Below are 19,697 nucleotides of genomic sequence, written 5' to 3' on the forward strand. Positions count from 1 at the left end.
AATGAAGTCTGTCATTGTATAGGACAATCGTGTGGCAAATAGGAGGCAAACCTCCCTAAGAGGTTATTTTAGAAACAGAATCCAGTATATAGATCCATTGAGAACTCCTCATTACACAAGGAGGCAGCTCATGACTGCTTGCTTTATTATTCATTGGGAGATGGTGTAGTGACCAGAGGAGAGCTGCCCGCACATTCACCACACATGTACGTCTATCACCCGGCATCCCCAGCTGTAGCCGCACTACAACCATGATGGGAGGCTGGCAGCAGACGGAGAGATTTGGGAATCCCGCTAAGCCCTTCCTGACGTCTCTGCTATCACTGGCGGCCTCTGCTGTGACGTCATCCGACGTGAAGGTTGGGTATATGCTGCAGCGGCTGGTCACATGGGCATGACGTCACCAAAGGTCCTTTAGCAAATAGTTTTCTAGTGCCTGTGGTCAATGTCAGGGCAGTAGCAGTCAGATGTGTCACAGTGCAGCAATGCTGAGGTCCCAGTACAGGTAGGCTGGCACACACGGCGGCACTGCGCGTTTTGGCCTTGGTGCTGGAGGGTGCATAATGACGGCTTTAGCCTGTTCTGGGCAATGGCAGCTGGTTGCGATGTATACAGTCCTTTCCCATCCGGATGTGACATTGCACAGTTAGTGGTTGTACATGTGTATGGAGCAGTGAGCACTAGATGGGCCACCTTGTTACATTGTGTCATCCATCTGGTTTCTGAGCTGGCACACTATTGTAGTGGTTGTCAGTGTTCCTTCTAATAGCTTTGCCTTCATTTATACACAAGTGCAGCCATTGTAGCTGGGCTGGGGGTCTCGCAGACCTCAACATATGCCTCACAAACAGAATTACAACATTCCATCAGGTGAATGGGGATCTGTTTACAGGTTACCTGTCACAGAGCCGACCAATCAGAAACAGTGCATGAACAGGACAGCCAGACAAATCTGGTGCACAACCCCTATGTTAACTAGTAGATCTTTGGTACAGAACGCAGCAGGCTTGGGACATATGCAAATCAGCGCAGTCTTTTTACTTTGCAAGAAGTACCCTTTAACATGCTGGGACCTACCTGTGTTTAAAGTGACTGTACCACCAGGCCCAGGCTGAAGCACTGGAGGCGGCCGGGCCGGACCACCCCCAGTGGGAAGAAATTCCAGCCCCGTCATGATGTGACTTCACTAGAATTAATAGAACCCTATCATAGAGGGCCGGGGGTTTCCTCCCGCTATGGGTGGGTTGGCCCACCTCCAGTGCTTCAGCCTGGGCCTGTTGGTACAGTCACTTTAAAGGGGTAAGTTTCTTACCTTTCATCTTTGACACCATTTTCAGGATATTAGCAGTTTATTCCCTATGCTAATGAGGCATTTCAGTGTATTGGATCCCAAACACAAAAACACCTCATTAGCATAAGAAATAAACTGCTATTATCCCAAAAATTGGTGCCGAAGATGAACATAAGAAATTTACCTTCATCCTCAGTGCCCTATAGGGGCATATCAGCAGGTTATATGCTTCTATCCTCCTCATAGTTTCCCTTTAAAGGGGCCTACCAGATACTGCTTTAACAGGGAACTAAGATGAATCTTACCTACTGATAACCAGATACTGCTTTAACAGGGAACTAAGATGAATCTTACCTACTGATAACTCCCTATTGTGCAAGGGGCTGAGGTATTTCTCTTACCTTCATCCTCCGCGCCATTCCTGTGCAGTTTAAAGTGACGTTACCACCAGGCCCAGGCTGAAGCACTTAGTGGGAAGAAACCCCCGCCCCTTTATGATAGGGTTCCATTGATTCTAATGGAGTCACGTCATAGAGGGGCTGGGGTTTCTTCCCACTGGGGGTGGGTCGGCCCACCTCCAGTGCTTCAGCCTGGGCCTGGTGGTACAGTCACTTTAAATGTAATCCTGTGTCCTCAGGAACAATTACTAGTGTTGAGCTGATCTGTCAAAAGTGTTCGAGTCGGCAACTGAAAGACTCAGCATTTGATTACCGGTGGCTGCAGAGATTGCATGCCCCCTAGGGCTGCCAGGAAAACATGGACATGACCGTAGGTTGTATCCATGTTTTCCTGGCAGCCCTAGGGCGGCATGCAATCTCTGTAGCTTGTACCTTCAGATAGCTGCTTTTAATCCAAGATCTGTCCTGGGATCCGTTTGGCAGGTGATGCGGTTATTGTCCTAAGAAACTTTGAAACTTGCAGCCCCGTGCCCAACGGGAGTATCTGTGCCCTAACTTTGCACCACTGAAAAGAAAAACTTTGCACAAGTGAAAAGAAAAAAATAAAATAAAAAGTTTTTAAAAATATGACATAGCCCTCCCCTAATAAAAGTTCAAATTACCCCCTTTACCATTTTATATATAAAACACATAAAAATAAATAAATATATTGTATATCGTAGCATGCAAATTTTCCGCTCTATTAACCCTTTCACGACCTGGGGTAATTGATGCATCAATGCCCAGGTCGTTTTTGGACATCAGCTTATGGGATCATAATGATCCCATAAGCTGATGTCCCTATGTCTGCCCCCTCTCCTCTGTCCCCTGCCGCTGTTACAATCTTGTAACAGCGGCTGGGGAGAGAGGGGAGGGGGCAGAGCTCACGGCTACGCGCCCAGCGTGTGCCCTGCCTTCCTCCCCTCCCCCCACCAGCCTCCGTAGCCAGGAAAACGGATGCCTGAAGCTTCCGGTTTCCATGGCTACCATTGGTGCTCTGTGATCACTTTGCAAAGCCCCGATGAACACCAGACAGAGAATTATCCCTCTGTAGAGGGAGAATTCTCTGTCAGGAGCCCTATAGATGCTGTGGTCGTGGTGACCGCAGTATCTATAGGGTTAGCTCTCAGCAGTTGTGGCGGGTCCCCAGCTATCACTGATAGCCGGGACCCGCCACGGATGACACAGGCGCAGCTTCTACGCCTGTGTCATCCTGGATTGTAAATTTATGTTGCTGCAGCAACTTTAACTTACTATGGAGAGGTGGGAGGAGGTTAAGCTATAACAATCATATTCCTGTACAGTGAACGGCATAACTGAAAAGAGGAATAAAAAAATTAACATACGGCAAGAGGATACAGCATTGCTTACCTGTCTACCCTAGTTTTTAAACCACTAAAAATTACTATTAGAGTGTCCACCGACACAGCTTTTTGTGATGTTTTGCTGTTTATCACAAAAAAGCCCGAAAAAACACCATTGCGGGGCATGGTATTTTTTTCATGAATTGCTTTTTTTTGCCATTTTTAAATCTATGTGTGTATTGTGTTTGTGCTAACAATGACATTTTTTGGGTCGGTGCTTGGACCCGAATATGGACTTCAATGCATCGGCACCAGAAAAGAAGGAGTTAAGGTTTGAGGTGAGGCCCCTCTGCAGCTGCTGATTGGCTGAGCAGACATTTGAAGAACCAAAACCCAGCACAAATTACCCTCAACGCCCCCAGCAGGGGCGTAGCTAATGTCTCCTGGACCCTGGTGCAATAGGTTAACTTGGGCCGCCCCCCCCCCCTTTCCAAGCGATGCTATTGATAGATAGATAAAATCTCAAGACTGATATTACCAATAGCACCAGTATATAGGAAATATTATCACCACAAATATTGCTGCCATACTGTTACTGACCAAATTCTGTATACGGAGACCAATATTGCCAATAATACCAGTATACCAGTAAGAGGCAAATATTACCGCCATACCACAACCACTACCATATTGTTACTGACCAAATCCTGTATACTAAGATCAATAAAACACAGTACCAGATTACAAGTAACAAATATTACCACTGCATACTGACTAACACCAACACATACTGACTAACCCCACCGCTGCTACTGAATTATACCACCACATACTGACTAACACCACCACTGCTACTGATTAATACCACCACATACTAACACCACCGCTGCTATTGACTAACACCACCACATACTGACTAACACCGCAGCTGCTACTGAATAAAATACACAGTACAAAGGTCTCTATCACATACAATCTCATACAGTCATATAGAGGGAGAACCAGCTGTACGCAGACTCTTTACACCATATACATTACACTGCAGTTATATCAGGTGACTCACAGGGGACGTCTTCTCTTATCGGAGTTCTTCCCTTTTCATTTTCTTCTCCATCTGCCCTGGGCTGTTAAGAGAACTTCTCTGAGCCACGAATCCACCGAATCTGCCAGACAAACATATTAGGCTCCTCACTCTGGCACCATCCTCATCTCTATACTAACTGCACATCTGTATTGGCTCCTTTACACCCTCGTTTAGTGGGTAGGCTGACTCTATGTGACCCCCATATAGTATATGCTACCCTTTGTGTGGTCCACTATAGTACATGCCCTATTGTATACACCCCCCGTGTAGTCCCCTTTATAGATGGCCCCCCATGTATTCCCCTTATAGATGGCCCTGCATGTGTTATCTCCCTTATAGATGGCCCCCTGTTAGCCCCCATGTAATCCCCCCTAATAGATGGCCTTCAAGTTTTCCCATATAGAGGCCCCCCCAGGTAATACCCCTTATAGATGCCCCCCCAGGTAATACCCCTTATAGATGGCCCCCCTAGGAAATACCCCTTATAGATGGCTCCCCACAGGTAATATCCCTTATAGATGGCCCCCCCAGGTAATACCCCTTATAGATGGCCCCCCAGGTAATACCCCTTATAAATGGCCCCCTCAAGTAATATCCCTTATAGATGCCCCCCCACAGGTAATACCCCTTATAGATGCCCCCCCCCAGGTAATATCCCTTATAGATGGCCCCCCAGGTAATACCCCTTATAGATGCCCCCCCCAGGTAATACCCCTTATAGATGCCCCCCCAGGTAATACCCCTTATAGATGCCCCCCCTTAGGTAATACCCCTTATAGATGCCCCCCCTTAGGTAATACCCCTTTTAGATGCCCCCTCCCAGGTAATACCCCTTATAGATGCCCCCTCCCAGGTAATACCCCTTATAGATGCCCCCCCAGGTAATACCCCTTATAGATGGTGCCCCCCCAGGTAATACCCCTTATAGATGGTGCCCCCCCAGGTAATACCCCTTATAGATGGCCCCCCAGGTAATACCCCTTATAGATGGCCCCCCAGGTAATACCCCTTATAGACGGCCCCCTCAAGTAATATCCCTTATAGATGCCACCCCACAGGTAATACCCCTTATAGATGCCGCCCACAGGTAATACCCCTTATAGATGCCCCCCCCAGGTAATATCCCTTATAGATGGCCCCCCCAGGTAATACCCCTTATAGATGGCCCCCCCAGGTAATACCCCTTATAGATGCCCTCCAGGTAATACCCCTTATAGATGCCCCCCCAGGTAATACCCCTTATAGATGCCCCCCCCAGGTAATACCCCTTATAGATGGCCCCCCCAGGTAATACCCCTTATAGATGCCCCCTCCCAGGTAATACCCCTTATAGATGCCCCCTCCCAGGTAATACCCCTTATAGATGCCCCCCCAGGTAATACCCCTTATAGATGGTGCCCCCCAGGTAATACCCCTTATAGATGCCCCCCCAGGTAATACCCCTTATAGATGGCCCCCCCAGGTAATACCCCTTATACATGGCCCCCCAGGTAATACCCCTTATAGATGCCCCCCCAGATAATACCCCTTATAGATGGCCCCTACAGGTAATACCCCTTATAGATGCCCTCCAGGTAATACCCCTTATAGATGGCCCCCAGTCTGTGCAAAAAAACCCAAAACAACAACATAACGCACCTGACAACTCGCTCCCCCACCGTGTCTCTCTCCTTCTACAGTCCGGTCTGGCTGTCGGCTGGCGTGCGGCTCTCCCGGTCTGTCCCGTCCCTGGCATTACAAGCATCAGTGAGGTCAGTGTGCGCGCTGGGGATGTTACTTCCGGCACGGGGGAGCTTGTTGATGCACCCTGCGCCGCGACCACGGTAGCTATGCCACTGGCCCCCAGTATAGGTGCAGTGTGAGATCAATCTGGCCCCCAGAGGATTAAGTGGAAATGAAATGCATCCTTACTTAACCCCTTGGGTGCCAGACTGAAATCAGCTATCTGTAAAGATGCTGCATACTGTATGGAGCTAACCCCTAACCCCCTCCAACCCCTTACCCACTGACACAGAGGTACTGGGAAGAGCTGGGTACCAGTAGTCTGTTTTTTTACCTGGCTGGTTATGGGAATTGGGGAACCCTGCAAGCTTTTTTTTTTTAAGAAGTAGCCTAGTAGTACCAGAGTGGAAAGGTACTTCCCTCCCTCAACCAATGGTTGAGCAGTTGTTCAGAACTTCAAGTTCCAGAATGCATTGATTGATGTTGAGAGTGGATATCTGTTACAGCAAGTAGAAAATGATTATGAAAAGACCATAAAACCATCAGTGCTGCCCCAGATTCACAGGCTCTGTAGATACAATCCATGCCCGGACTGTATTCTGTGGACTGAAACTTGGAACTTGCTTCTATTATGGAATAGCTAATGACATTTTTTGTTTTTCAGATTGATTACCAGTAACAGATTGCAAATCGTTTTTCAGCATTTGGTGAGTAGATCAACATCCCATATAAAATTCCAAATAAAAAAGATATTGCACCACTTATTCTGTGCAAAGACTGTGTTTTTTTTATTTTATAAGGTGCTTGAACAGGGATAACATTACAGTGGATTAAATGCCATTGTGTCAAATTAGCCTACAATTTCATGCTGACGGTAAAGGGTCCATTAGAGCGTTACTGCATACCAGTCTATATAATTGATCGTATGACTATGGTTTTCTCTGTGCTGCTATAGCCAACGCTCCCCCCCCCCCCCCAACACAAATAAGTTTCCCTCAGCCACTGGATTCCCTCCTGTGCTTCCACCAGCCCCCTGGACACAGATAAGAGTTTGACCCAGCCGCCGTGCCCCCCCCACCCCATCATCCGCCGGCTCCCTCCCATGCTGCAGTGAGTCTGAGCAACCCAGAGCCCTCTCTCTCCCCTCCCCTCTCTCTTCTTCCTACCCCCCCCCCCTCTGTCCTTCCTCCTCCCCCTCTCTTCCTTTCTTCACTCTCTTCCCCTCTCTCCTTCTCTCTCTCTATCTCTTCCCCCTGCATAGTCCTGCAGCTATGACCAAGTACATGTGTACATGTGTCGCATGAGTAATGCCAGGAGGTGTTGCAGGTGGATAATGCGAGGAGGTGTTTAGGGTTTATAATACCATAATTTATACTGATTTTACTAATTACTATTGTCAGGGATTGGTCTGCTCTGTCAGGGCTTGTCTCTTTCAGTTGCACAGCAAACAGCCCTGCGTTTACTGTGAAACCTAGTAATGAGAAGCAGTGGGCAGGAAAGAAAACTAAGGGGGCGGTTATGCGAACTGACCAACCAGAGAGATGCACTGCATGATGGGAAATGTGGTTTCACGGCCGGCGCCATCTTGGATATAGACCGGATTTAAGAAAAACTTGTAACTCCGGAATGGCGGAAGCTAGAAAGACGAAAGATAGCGTGAAATAATAAGGGCAACTTGCTAAGTAAGACCCATCTTTTTGGGTGGAATACCCCTAAACCACTGTGGATTTTCATCTGCAAATATAAATATAAGGTGAAATCTGCATCATGATATCTGCAGTGGATAATGTGGAAATGTACCTTTACTCTTCTGACAATTTCAAACAATTTCTTGCCAGTGGGAGGTTTTTGTGGAGGACAATATTGATCATCTAGAAACATCAATTTTTTTTTCTTGGTTGCAGATAAATATCTTATCCGAATCTTCAGACTTTTGTCTGGCTAAGTGGGATTAAATTGGCCTATTTGACTATTTATAGGAGTAATGCTGCGTTTACACGGAACGATAATTCGCCCGATCGTACGATTAACGATTTCAAAGTAACGATTTTTTTTTTATAGAAGGAACGATATATCGTACGGAAAATTTATTTTGCGATCGTTTTGCGATCGCTTAAGCCTATCTCGCACATAGGTAAAATCGGTGAACAAGTGTTTGCACGGAACGATCTGCAAATTGTTTGCGAAGGACGATTTAAGAACATGTTCAAAGATCAAAATGAACGATTCCTCGCTCGTCGTTTGATCATTCGCTGCGTTTACACGTATGATTATCGTTCGAATGCGATCGTTATCGTGCAAATCCGCACGATAATCGTTCCGTGTAAACGCAGCATAACAGGCAAGGCTTTTATTGTTTAGACTAATGCTGCGTTTACACCGAACGATTATCGTTCAAATTTGCACGATAACGATAGAATTTGAACGACAATCGTACATGTAAATGCAGCGAACGATCAAACGACGAGCACAAAATCGTTCATTTTGATCTTACAACATGTTCTTAAATCGTCGTTCGCTAAAAAATTCGCAGGTCGTTCTGTGTAAACAGTCGTTCGACGATTTAACGTATGTGCGAGATAGGCTTAAGCAATAGCAAAACGATCTCAAAACGATTTTCCGTATGATATATCGTTTTCGTCTAAACGCTGATCGGTATTAAAAAAAATCGGTACTTAGAAATCGTTAATCGCACGATCGGGCGAATTATCGCTCCGTGTAAACGCAGCATAAGGCTGCATTCACACGTTCGTTCCGTGTTCTGCACGGAACATGGATGTGGAATGGCTGTAACGGACTTCTCCCCCCACCGGGCAGCATCTGTGATAAAATGCTGGGAGCGGGGGAACTGTACAGATATGCACCACACCATATTGACAGAGCTGCGCGGCTGATTCATTATAGCACGGCGCATATCTGTACAGTTCCCCCGCTCCCAGCATTTTATCACAGATGCTGCCCAGGTGGGGGAGAAGTCCCTTACAGGCATTCCATGTCCGTGTTACGTGAAGAACATGGAACGTGTGAATGCAGCCTCGGGCTGGGTTCACACTACGTATATTTTAGTCAGTATTGTGGTCCTCATATTGCAACCAAAACCAGAAGTGGATTAAAAACACAGAAAGGATCTGTTCACACAATGTTGAAATTGAGTGGATGGCTGCCTTTTAATGGCAAATATTTGCTGTTATTTTAAAACAACGGCTGTTATATTGAAATAATGGCGGTTACTTACTGTTATATGGCGGCCATCCACTCAATTTCAACATTGTGTGGACAGATCCTTTCTGTGTTTTTAATCCACTCCTGGTTTTGGTTGCAATATGAGGACCACAATACCGACTGAAATATACGTAGTGTGAACCCAGCCTAATGGTGCATTTACACAGACAAATTTATCTGACAGATTTTTGAAGCCAAAGCCAGGAACAAACTATAAACAGGGAACAGGTCACGAGGGAAAGAGATTTCTCCACTTTTCAAGTCCATTCCTGGCTTTGGCCTCAAAAATCTTTCAGATAAATCTCTCTGTGTAAACGCACCATTACGCTATGTTCACATACGGTAAGAGACCGGCCGGATCACGGAATGGCCGGTCTCTGAAAAGATCATTCTGGCCAGTACTGCAGTACTGGCCAGGTGATCTTTATGGCCGCAGAGTTCTGATGCGGGCGCATCCATGTGGACCCGCATCAGAACTCCCCACAGCACACTATGGAGCAAGAGGCAGGAGCCGCTTGCTCCACAGTGTGCACTGACACGGTTTTCTGCGTCCGCTATTCAATGAATAGCGGCCGCAGAAAACTGACATGTAATTTGTTCGCAGCGTCGCTAGGCATCCCGTCTCGAGTGTACACTATGTATACACTATGTATACAGCCGTGGTTTTTACGAAAATATATGTTGTTTGAACATAGCCTTACTCTGGACCCCTAATTATGGTATTTAGAGATACTGCCTTTATTTAAGTGAATAGGGATTGGCCACTGAACACTTAAAATTAAAATTGTTGTGAATGACGTTTTACTCATCATAGCCAACACTGAAGACTCTGTTCCATCCATTATGGACGCTATTGAGGAATTTAGCAGGATTTCTGGGTTCTGCATTATTTCTCCTCAATTGTTTTGAAATTTTTCAAAACTGCAAAAATGGTAAGCTTTCACGTTTCCATTTGAGTGGAAGAGAGACTCATTGACATTTACTTATTGGGCTGTACAACTGTTTGCTAACCCACATCATATCTAGAAACTAAATGTGAGTAGGCTTCCCTTAGTGGTAATCCCGAAAATCCAATCTTGGAAGCCCCTCTGTTTATCTTTTGCTATTAGAACCTATTTAATTAAAATGCTGACTTTTCCTAAGCTGCTTTTCCCGCTACAAACATTACAAATCTTACTAACAAAATGTGATGAGAAATAATTGATGAGGGTTTTCAGGCAGTTTGTTTGGGAATCAGAATGGAGTTCCATGTGAGTCTCTTTTAATTGCAGCAAACTAAGTTTTTGTGTGGTCTTCCGAACCCAAGAACTCACGGCACATTGGCTATTCATCAAGCTTAGCATTGGATTGGAAATGAATGCCGCCTGTTGCTGTTAAAAAAGCAGTGCTTCCATACCTCTGAATCCTGAGCTGTGCTTTTTTTTCCCTTGGTAAATGACTTATCCAGGCTACCTTCTTCCAGAAACCACATCAGTTTCACTAAATGAATAGAGCTGAAATGTAATCCTGCAATCAACCTGAGGAGGCATGGTGCTGTTCTTGCAAGAAAGTAGCTGTTTTTTTCTGAAGCTAAACTACCCCTTTAAATTCTTTTAAAATCTGCTGTAACTGTGTCAGAACGGCTGGGCCTAGGGTTCATGTGCCCTTAGGGTATTATTACACGGGACGATAATTCGCCCTATCCGGCTGATTATCGCTCTGTGTAATAAACACAACGATCAGCCGATGTCATCGGCTGATAGTTGATATAGGTTTGTACCTATAATTGTCGGGTGCCGACCGCGCATCGCTACGTGTATTAGAGGTGCGCAGCTGGAGGCTGACAATATGCAAACAGAATACATTACCTATCCATGTTGCTGTCCCGGCCTATAATTGGCTGAGCAGCCTGTCAGCTCAGACAGGCCTCTCTGAAGCTGGAGCGTGCAGGACTCTGGGAGAAGCAGAGTGCAAGAGGAGCCCTGCAGTATGGATAGGTAATGTATACAGTTTAGCAAGGGCTGATCTAGCAGATCAGTGCTCGTTTACAGTTATTATCGGGCCCCCATCGGCCCGTGTAATAACACCCTTAGCCTGCCACACCATCCTTTACCTTTCCCCCACCGCTGATTTAGTGACACGTCAGAAGTTTTGTTGGTTGCTGGGACCCCCACTGATTCCTAAAATGAACGATTACAAACTCAGCTGAGCACTGCACTTTTTGTCTTTATTCTGCACTTTTTGCTGTGATAGCGGTGTGCACATTGTATGGATATTCAGAGGAAGGCACTAGAAACACCAGAATAGAGAATCAGAATAGGCCAAGTGGTGCCAGGAAAAAACGAACAGCCTTTAAAGATTGCTCATCATTTGTTTAGGGATTGGTGAGGGTCCCAGCATGAGGCCCCCCACCAGACAAGTTCTGACATGTCAGACGTTTTTGAAAGAGACAGGTAGCCTTTAATGCTCTGTATAACTGGGCCCACTCTGAATGTGGGTGATCTTTTGCTCTTCGATGTCTGTATTTGAATCTGCTGATACATTGTGATGGGTGTTGAATTGGTGGTGAATTGAGCTATGTAATGTATGTGCATTGTAGTGTCGTGCCTACATATTGGCACACAACACTATCAGGTTAGTGTCCACTATATGCACTATACCCTATAATGTTTTAAGAAATGGCACAACATCTAGGGCCTGTTGTTTTTTTTATGTTTCTTTGTCTCTATTTAAATAAAGAATCAGTGTGCTGGACCCACCTTCTACAATTTATAAAATATTAGTTGTATTAGATACAACTTTATATACAGTATAAACTGCTCAGTTGAGGCATTAGCCCACTAGTGTATAGTTTATGCCTGTTGTCTGTGTAAATAAATAAAAAATATGGGGTGTGAGGTATTTTCCCCTGCTGCTGTAAATCCTCTTATCCTATTATTGAAAGGGAAAGAACAGACCAGCTGCCAGTAGCCACCACTGGGTGGAGCTCGGTGAATATGAATTTCTACAGCTACTTTGTGAACTGGGTGGAAACAGTAAATATCTCTATCCATTAAGCTCCCCCTACTGGTGGTTTCAGGAAACCTTTAGGACTCTGTTTGTTAGGCAAGGAAGCAGAAGGTTATGATTGGAGCACCTTATTACTGTGGGCATTATAGCACTGTTATGGCGTGGTCTGTCTGTGTGCAAAGTACCCAGAGCTGCTTTTTCTACTAATCTCTCTTTAAGCTTGGAGCTGCCTGATGTGCCTCTATCTGCCATTGAGACCATTTCTATTTTTTATATTGAAAAAAATTTGAAGCAATGTTCCTCTTTGCCTTTTAAGGGTCGCAACGCTTTTATTTTTCCACCTACAGGGCTGGTTGGAGGCTCATTGCGGCATGATCTATAGTTTTTATTGGTATCGTATTGAAAAGACATTTTTTTAATTCCACATGCTATTATACCAAATATGTTTGTTTTGTTTTTTTTAAACTCGCCCTAGACTCACAGTATATATGCAATCATTAGATTGCATATACTGATCAATGAAGAAGATTGATGCTCCTTCACCTGTCAGGGAAAGTGATCGGAATGCTATATGCTGCGTTTACACGAAGCAATAATTTGCCAAATCAATCGTTTAACGATTTTGAAGCAACCATTTGATTTTTATAACGATCAGCGTTTAGACGAAGAGAAAAATCGTTAAAAAAATCGCTATTGCAATTGTTTTAAGAACGCTAAAGCCCATCTCACACATAGGGTGAATGTGTGAAAGACTGTTTACACAAAGCGATCTGCGAATTTTTAGCGAATGACCAACGACAATTTGAGAACACGTTCAAAGATCACAATGAACAATTTCTCGCTCGTCACTTGATCGCTCGCTGTGTTTACACGAGCCGATTACCGCTCAAATGCGAAAATTCGAACGATAATTGTTCCGTGTAAACACACCATTAAATGATGCGATCAATATAAATTGCGTCATTTAATGGCAGTCAGCTGCGTGATTACGCCGTGACTTTCTGAGGTCAAGAGGGATACTTTTCTTGCTTGAGTTATATTGTAACTTAGTGCAACAGGAACATTCAATAGCAGTGCAGGGCTCCCTGCAACTAGCAGACAGCATTTTACTCATTCGCCACTGAGGAGAGATGATGTCATTTATTCCATCTTGTAGAATTATTAAAGTGTTTATTTTTCCAAATATACATGGTTAAATAATCTACTAAACAAATGATGCCATCATATATATATTTCAGGAATTTACATTACAAATATTAATATTTCTTTAATTTTCCCCTTTTTTTCTTTACAGCGTATGTCCAGCCAGGCACCCTCCGATGCAGAGGTTCTGCTCGCAAAAAATGGCTGTGCCGGAGTGATAACTCTTAATAGGCCAAAGGCTCTGAATGCACTGAATCTTAATATGACCCGGCTTATCTACAGTCAACTTAAAGTAAGAAGAGTTTGGGCATACTTATTTGCCTGTTAAATCTCAAATACAGTTACATATGCAGTAAATGTAGGTCTCATTATGTGGGTGTGTGATATGGCCTTAAAATGATAATAATAAAAATAATTTTATAGGCAACCAGCAGGGAAAATAGTAGAAGGTAGATATATACTACCGTGTGGTTGTGATTGTCTTCATTCAAGCCAGCAAGTCTGTCACTGTTCTATTGCATGGCTTCTTCCTCTAGCTCCTGTCTGCCAGATTGCATTCACTGGGAATAAACCGGCTCCCCAACACATACATCAGGTTGTCTCTCCACACCTGATGTCTGAAGCATCAATACCCCAATATCCCAATACCACCCTATGTCTAATAAACATGTATAATCTATCATCTAAATTTATCTTCTCTCTGTCCACTCTGACAACATGCTGCTCCCTCTTTCCTCCTCTCTTTCTAGACACAAGACATGTGATCTCCTCTTTGGGGACTGGGTTAGGTGTCTCCTGCCAGGAGACTTCATCTGCATCATCTCCATGCACCCGTTCACTAGTGAAAGTGCTTCTTTTATAGACTTGCATATGTCCCTGAGCCTAGGTTTCTGTAATATGAAAAGTTATAGTTCTATCTCTGCTTGCTGTCAGTGAATGCAGGGATATGTAACTGTCTTTGTGTCACAGTTCTGTATATTGTGTTATAGATGTTCTTAGAGTCTGCATGGAACTAGAAAGTTTTCATTCACAGTTAGCAAGCAGAGATCTAAACCTACACTACACCCCCTGGAAAACAGATGCCCATTATGCAGCACATACCTACACCATTCACGCATCAGCTCTGCTACATCATCAGCTAGTATAGAATATAAACTGGGGTGATATGATGAAAAACCTGTGAAAAAAACAGTCCTGTGTTTACTGTGCAATAGTGATGACAGCAGCGGTCAGAAAAGAAAACTAAGGGAGTGAGTATGCAAATGGACCAATCAGGGATAACCCCTTTAAAAACACCTGGTAAAGCCTGGACTGGAATGTGGGAACAGCCCATGGTAGCTGCACTGCAGCTATATGAATCAGCCACACACTGCTGGGACACATACATTGAAGTTCTTCAGCTATTTTCCCTGCTTTCCCACCTACAAAGAATGGAGAGGTCTGTAACTTTTATCATAGGTACACTTCAACTGTGAGAGACAGAATCTATTGAAAAAAAAACAAAACAACATTGTATGGTTTTAAATAGTTAGCATTTTTTTGCTTGAAAAAGGTGTTTGATCACCTACTCTTACGGATCTTTTAGTTTTTCTTTAAAAAGGATGTACCATCGGGTACACTCTCTTTAAAATTACACGTGAATCGAATGGTGCCGGCACTGCGGTCCTTTTTTTGAACGGTGGTCCGGTTGCCGCGTACGGTGCCATTCTATTCATGGTTACCGGGCCATGGGTGAAGCACTGGAGGCGGGCCGGCCCATCTCCAGTGCTTCACCCCGGCCCGGTAACCATGAATAGAATGGCTCCATACACGGGAGCCAGGCCACGGGTCAAAAGAAGCACTGACTTACCCATGCACCTTAATTGCACCTGTTTGAACTTGTTACCTGTATAAAATGCACCTGTCTACACAGTTAATCAATCATATTCCAACTTCTCCACCGTGACCAAGACCAAAGAGCTCTCTAAGGGTCACAGGGACAAAATTGTAAACCTGCATAAGTCTGGAATGGGCCACAGGACAATAGGCAAGCAGCTTGGTGGGAAGGTTAGTGCACTTAGGAAATGGAAGAAACACAAGATGACTGTCAGTCTTCCTTGGTGCAAGATCTTGTCTCATAGGTAGGGATGATTCTAAAAAAAAGGTGAGGAATCATCTCAGAACTACATGAGTGGATCTGGTCAACAACCTGAAGAGGGACCACAGTCTCAAAGATTACCATTAATAACAAACTACGATGTCATGGATTAACAGGCCAAGGTCCCCCTGCTCATACCAGCACAGTCCAGTTCAGAGTTCACCAGTGACCATCTGAATGATTCACAGGAAGCATGGGAGAAGTTCATGTGGTCACATGAGACCAAAATAAAACTTTTCAGTATCAACTCCACTTGCCGTGTTTTGGAGGAAGAAGGATAGCCAACAACCTCCTTCCCTCAGTAAGAGCATTGCAGATGGGTCATAGCTGGGTCTTCCAGCATGACCGTGACCCAAAACACCTGGGTGGCCCTATAAGAAACATTTCAAGGTCCTGGAGTGGCCTAGCCAGACCTGAACATTATAGAAAATATTTGGAGGGAGGTGAAATTTAATGTCACCCAGTGACAACCCTGCAAGGGAGGATGATTGGGCCATGTATCTGTCTGGTAATGGCTGATCTCTCTAATTGCAAACAAAGGTTTTTGTGCAAAATATGAAGTTATTAAAAATCAAGTAATTATCAAGTAATTGTCAAGATTTTTTTTATAGCTTCTGTCTCACAGTGTACCTACATTAAAGATTACAGACCTTTCCATTCTTTGTAGGTGCAAAAACGTCAGTGTGTCAAATGCTTATTTTCCCCATTGTATGTATATAAATATATAAGAAAAAGTTAGGGATATTTGTCTTGCGGGTGAAATTTCAGGGTGAACCTAAAATGCACTCTAACCTTTACAGTTCAACTTCAACTTGAGCTTTAATGCACATGTCCAACTGTTCAATGTCTCAGTACTACTTGCACAAATTGCTGTTCTCTAACAAGCTTGCTTGTTAGGTGGTGTTACAATGTGGGCAGGTGTGTCTAGTCAATACAGAACTTTACCTGAATGGTACAGTGACAAGCCCATACTACTTATGTAGCATAACTAACTTATTAATTAAGTCATTGTGCCTCTGCGAGAACAACACAGGCCTAATCTCATCTTCATGGACAACAAAGCTCCAGTTCAAGGAGGTCACATCATCAGGGAGTGGCTGCTGGAGATTGGGGTACCTCAAATAGAGTGGCCTTCAACTTCTCTAGACCTGAATCCTATAGAAAACCTATGTGATCAGCTGATTCGCCATGTACCCCAGAACTTCAATGACCTAAGAGCCTCCTTCAAGAAGAGTGGGATGTTTTAAAGGGGTTATGCAGCGTTGTTCTGAGTATAAATATATACTTTGCATACTTTGGTCGCCGTCATTGCAGTGACGGCCGTTAGTACATAATTGCAGTTTAGATGAAATAATGAGCACTCTTAACACCCTTTTGGGTGTGGCTTTCTTTAACCCTTAGGCGACCCTGGACGTACCCGTACGTCCAGGGCCGCCTCACCGCGTTCAGAGCGGGGCCGCGCTCTGAACCGCCGTGGTCCCGGGTGCCGCTCGTAACCCGGGACCGCAGGTATTAGCGGGTACGATCCGATCGCTGTGCCTGCTAATACCGTAATCGGATGCAGCTGTCAAAGTTGACAGCTGCATCTGATTACCGAATGCAGCCGTTCCCTGGTGTCTAGTGGGGAGGATCGCTCCTCCGGGACGTTGTCCCAGAGGAGCGATCCACACATCTTACCCCTTCGGGGTCAGCGCCGTAATGGCACTGATCCCGGCTCGGCACTCGATCGCTTCTGGCTGCAGGAGCCGGAAGCAATCAATGTGCCTATCTCATGGATCTGTGCTGCATATCTATGCAGCACAGATCTCAATGAAAGGTCAGTGCACTTATACTAGAAGTCCCGCAGGGGGGCTTCTGGTATAAGTGTAAAAGTTAAAATAAAAGTGTGGTTATTAGTAAAAAGCCCCCTCCCCTATTAAAAGTCAGAATCACCCCCCTTTTCCCATGTTATAAATAAAAATAAACAAATAAATAAACATGTTTGTTATCGCCGCGTGTGTAATCGCCCGAACTATTAATTAATCACATTCCTGATCTTGCACGGTAAATGGCGTGAGCACAAAAAAATCCCAAAGTGCAAAATTGCGCATTTTTGGTCGCATCAAATCCAGAAAAATTGTAATAAAAAGTCGCATTTGCGCAATCAAGGTACCGATAGAAAGAACATATCATGGCACAAAAAATGGCACCTCACACAGCCTGGGAATGGAGCAATTTTTAGGAACATAAATTTGTTAACAATGGTTTGAATTTTTTACAGACCATTAGATACAATGAAAGTTATACATGTTATATATCGTTGTAATCATAACGACTTGAGGAACATATATAACAAGTCATTTTTACTCCAGGGCGAACGGCGTAAAAACGAAAAAAAAAACAAATAAAAGAAATGCGTTTTTTTTTTTCAATTTCACCACACTTTTTGAATTTATTTCTGGTTTTGCAGTGTACTTTATGAAAAATTCAGCCTGTCATTGCAAAGTACAATTAGTGAAAAAATGCAACTGCTATGGGAAAAACGAAAACGCAAAAATTGAAATTGGCCCGGTCCTTTAAGGGTTTTTAAAGGTCTATTGATTTTAGTATAAAAGATGATGAAAAAATTAAATCTGTGTTTGAACGACGTAAAATAACGATCGCCGTTCGCTAAATAACAGTAGCAAATTAATAACATGAACATTAATTTGGCGGCCGTTATTCTGTACATTCTGTGAACTAATGGCCATTGTTTTCATTGACTTCAATAGGAATTATTGGAGACTGAAAACAACAGCTGTTATTTTAAATAACAATGGCAGCCGTCATTTTACGAAAAAAGACAGTGTGGGAACTTTGCTTGAAAATTCAAGTGCATAGACTATCATGCTATAGTTCGCTGAATAGGGGTATGCAGGTTGTAAACATACCAATGTACATAGAAATACAATACAAATAGTTTCAATCTGCTGGTCCCCACCCCAGACTCCAACGCCATTTCACTCCTGCTTTTTCAGGGAGTGAGGGACAGCATATTGGGTTTTTAAAATAGTTTCTTCCTGAGAGTATAGGTGTTTCAGATTTATGGAAAACTTAAAAAGTTCACACTACAGTGATAATATATATTACATCCAATAAAGAATTTATGTAATTGTTACATTTGAGTTTTTCGGTTTGATTTATATAATATTGGTTATTTTTAATAGGTGTACTGATGTAAGCCAATATATATATATATATATATATATATATATATATATATATATATATATGGTGTGTGTGTATTAATTCTCAGAGCCCGCCCGACCCCCCCCCCCCCCCCCGCTGCAGCCCCCGGATACTTACCCTTTCCGGTGAGTCCCGCTCCTGGAGCCCGTCCCGTGACGAAGATATCAGCGCCCGAAGCCGTGCGCGCGCTGTATGCAAATTACCTGAGATGAGTCCAATGCCCATAGAGAATGAATGGAGCCGTCATTCTCTATGGGCATTGGACTCATCTCTGCAGCACGCGCACGGCTTTGGGCGCTCATATCCTCGTCCCGGGACCGGCTCCAGGAGTGGGACTCACCGGAAAGGGTAAGTATCCGGGGGCTGCATCGGGGGGTCGGACGGGCTCTGTGCCCACGGCCACGGTGACAGGTTCCCTTTAAGGGCAATGCTTAGTTTATTCTCAAACTTCTTGTTTTTGCTAAGCAAACTCCCATTACATTCACAGCTGTTTATCCATATACTGTATACTGATATCACATCTCATACAATACGGGAAAGAAGTTATCTGAATTAAAGGGATAGTTCGGCAAAAGAAAAAAATTCTTTCAAATCAACGGGTGTTAGAAAGTTTCAGAGATTTGTAATTTACTTTTATTAAAAATATTCCAGACTTCCTGTACTTATCAGCTGCTGTATGTTCTTCAAGAATTGGTGTATTTTTTCCACTCTGACACAATGCTCTCTGCTGCCACCTCTGTCCATGTCCACAACTGTCCAGAGTAGTTGCAAATCTCCATAGAAAACCTCTCCTGCTCTTCAGGCTGGTGAAGGAGTGTTTATACTGTATGGGATTTGCATAAGCAAAGACAGTGCTCTGCTATCTTTGTCTTTCCCTTAGAGTTGAATGGAGTAGCAGCCCGTATGTCATCCCACCTCACCATTTAAAGTGGTTATGCAGGATCGTAAAAAACATAGGGGGAGATTTATGAAAGGGTGTAAATATACACCTGGTGTAAACTGCCCACAGCAACCAATCACAGCTACTCTTATATTCTACCACAGCTGCAAGCTGAGCTGTGATTGGTTGCTGTGTTCTTCCAGAAACACAGCACCACACCTTTCCTTAGTGTAATACACAACCACGGACAACCTGAAGACAGGTGAGGTGCTGTTTCTGAAA

General features: G+C 44.1%; 1 protein-coding gene across 1 annotated transcript in view; it reads left to right on the top strand.

Moving 5' to 3' along the window:
• Positions 1-403: 403 nt before the first annotated feature.
• The window catches only part of HIBCH (3-hydroxyisobutyryl-CoA hydrolase), a 67,587-nt gene continuing 48,293 nt past the window's right edge, over positions 404-19,697 (top strand). Inside the window, exons 1-3 of the mRNA XM_069985326.1 lie at positions 404-505; positions 6,503-6,545; positions 13,343-13,483. Coding sequence (XP_069841427.1) covers positions 468-505; positions 6,503-6,545; positions 13,343-13,483 — 222 coding nt within the window. The 5' untranslated portion in view covers positions 404-467. The remainder of the gene's footprint in view (positions 506-6,502; positions 6,546-13,342; positions 13,484-19,697) is intronic.

The sequence above is a fragment of the Dendropsophus ebraccatus genome, chromosome 9 (genome assembly GCF_027789765.1).
Source record: "Dendropsophus ebraccatus isolate aDenEbr1 chromosome 9, aDenEbr1.pat, whole genome shotgun sequence".
Taxonomy (NCBI): domain Eukaryota; kingdom Metazoa; phylum Chordata; class Amphibia; order Anura; family Hylidae; genus Dendropsophus; species Dendropsophus ebraccatus.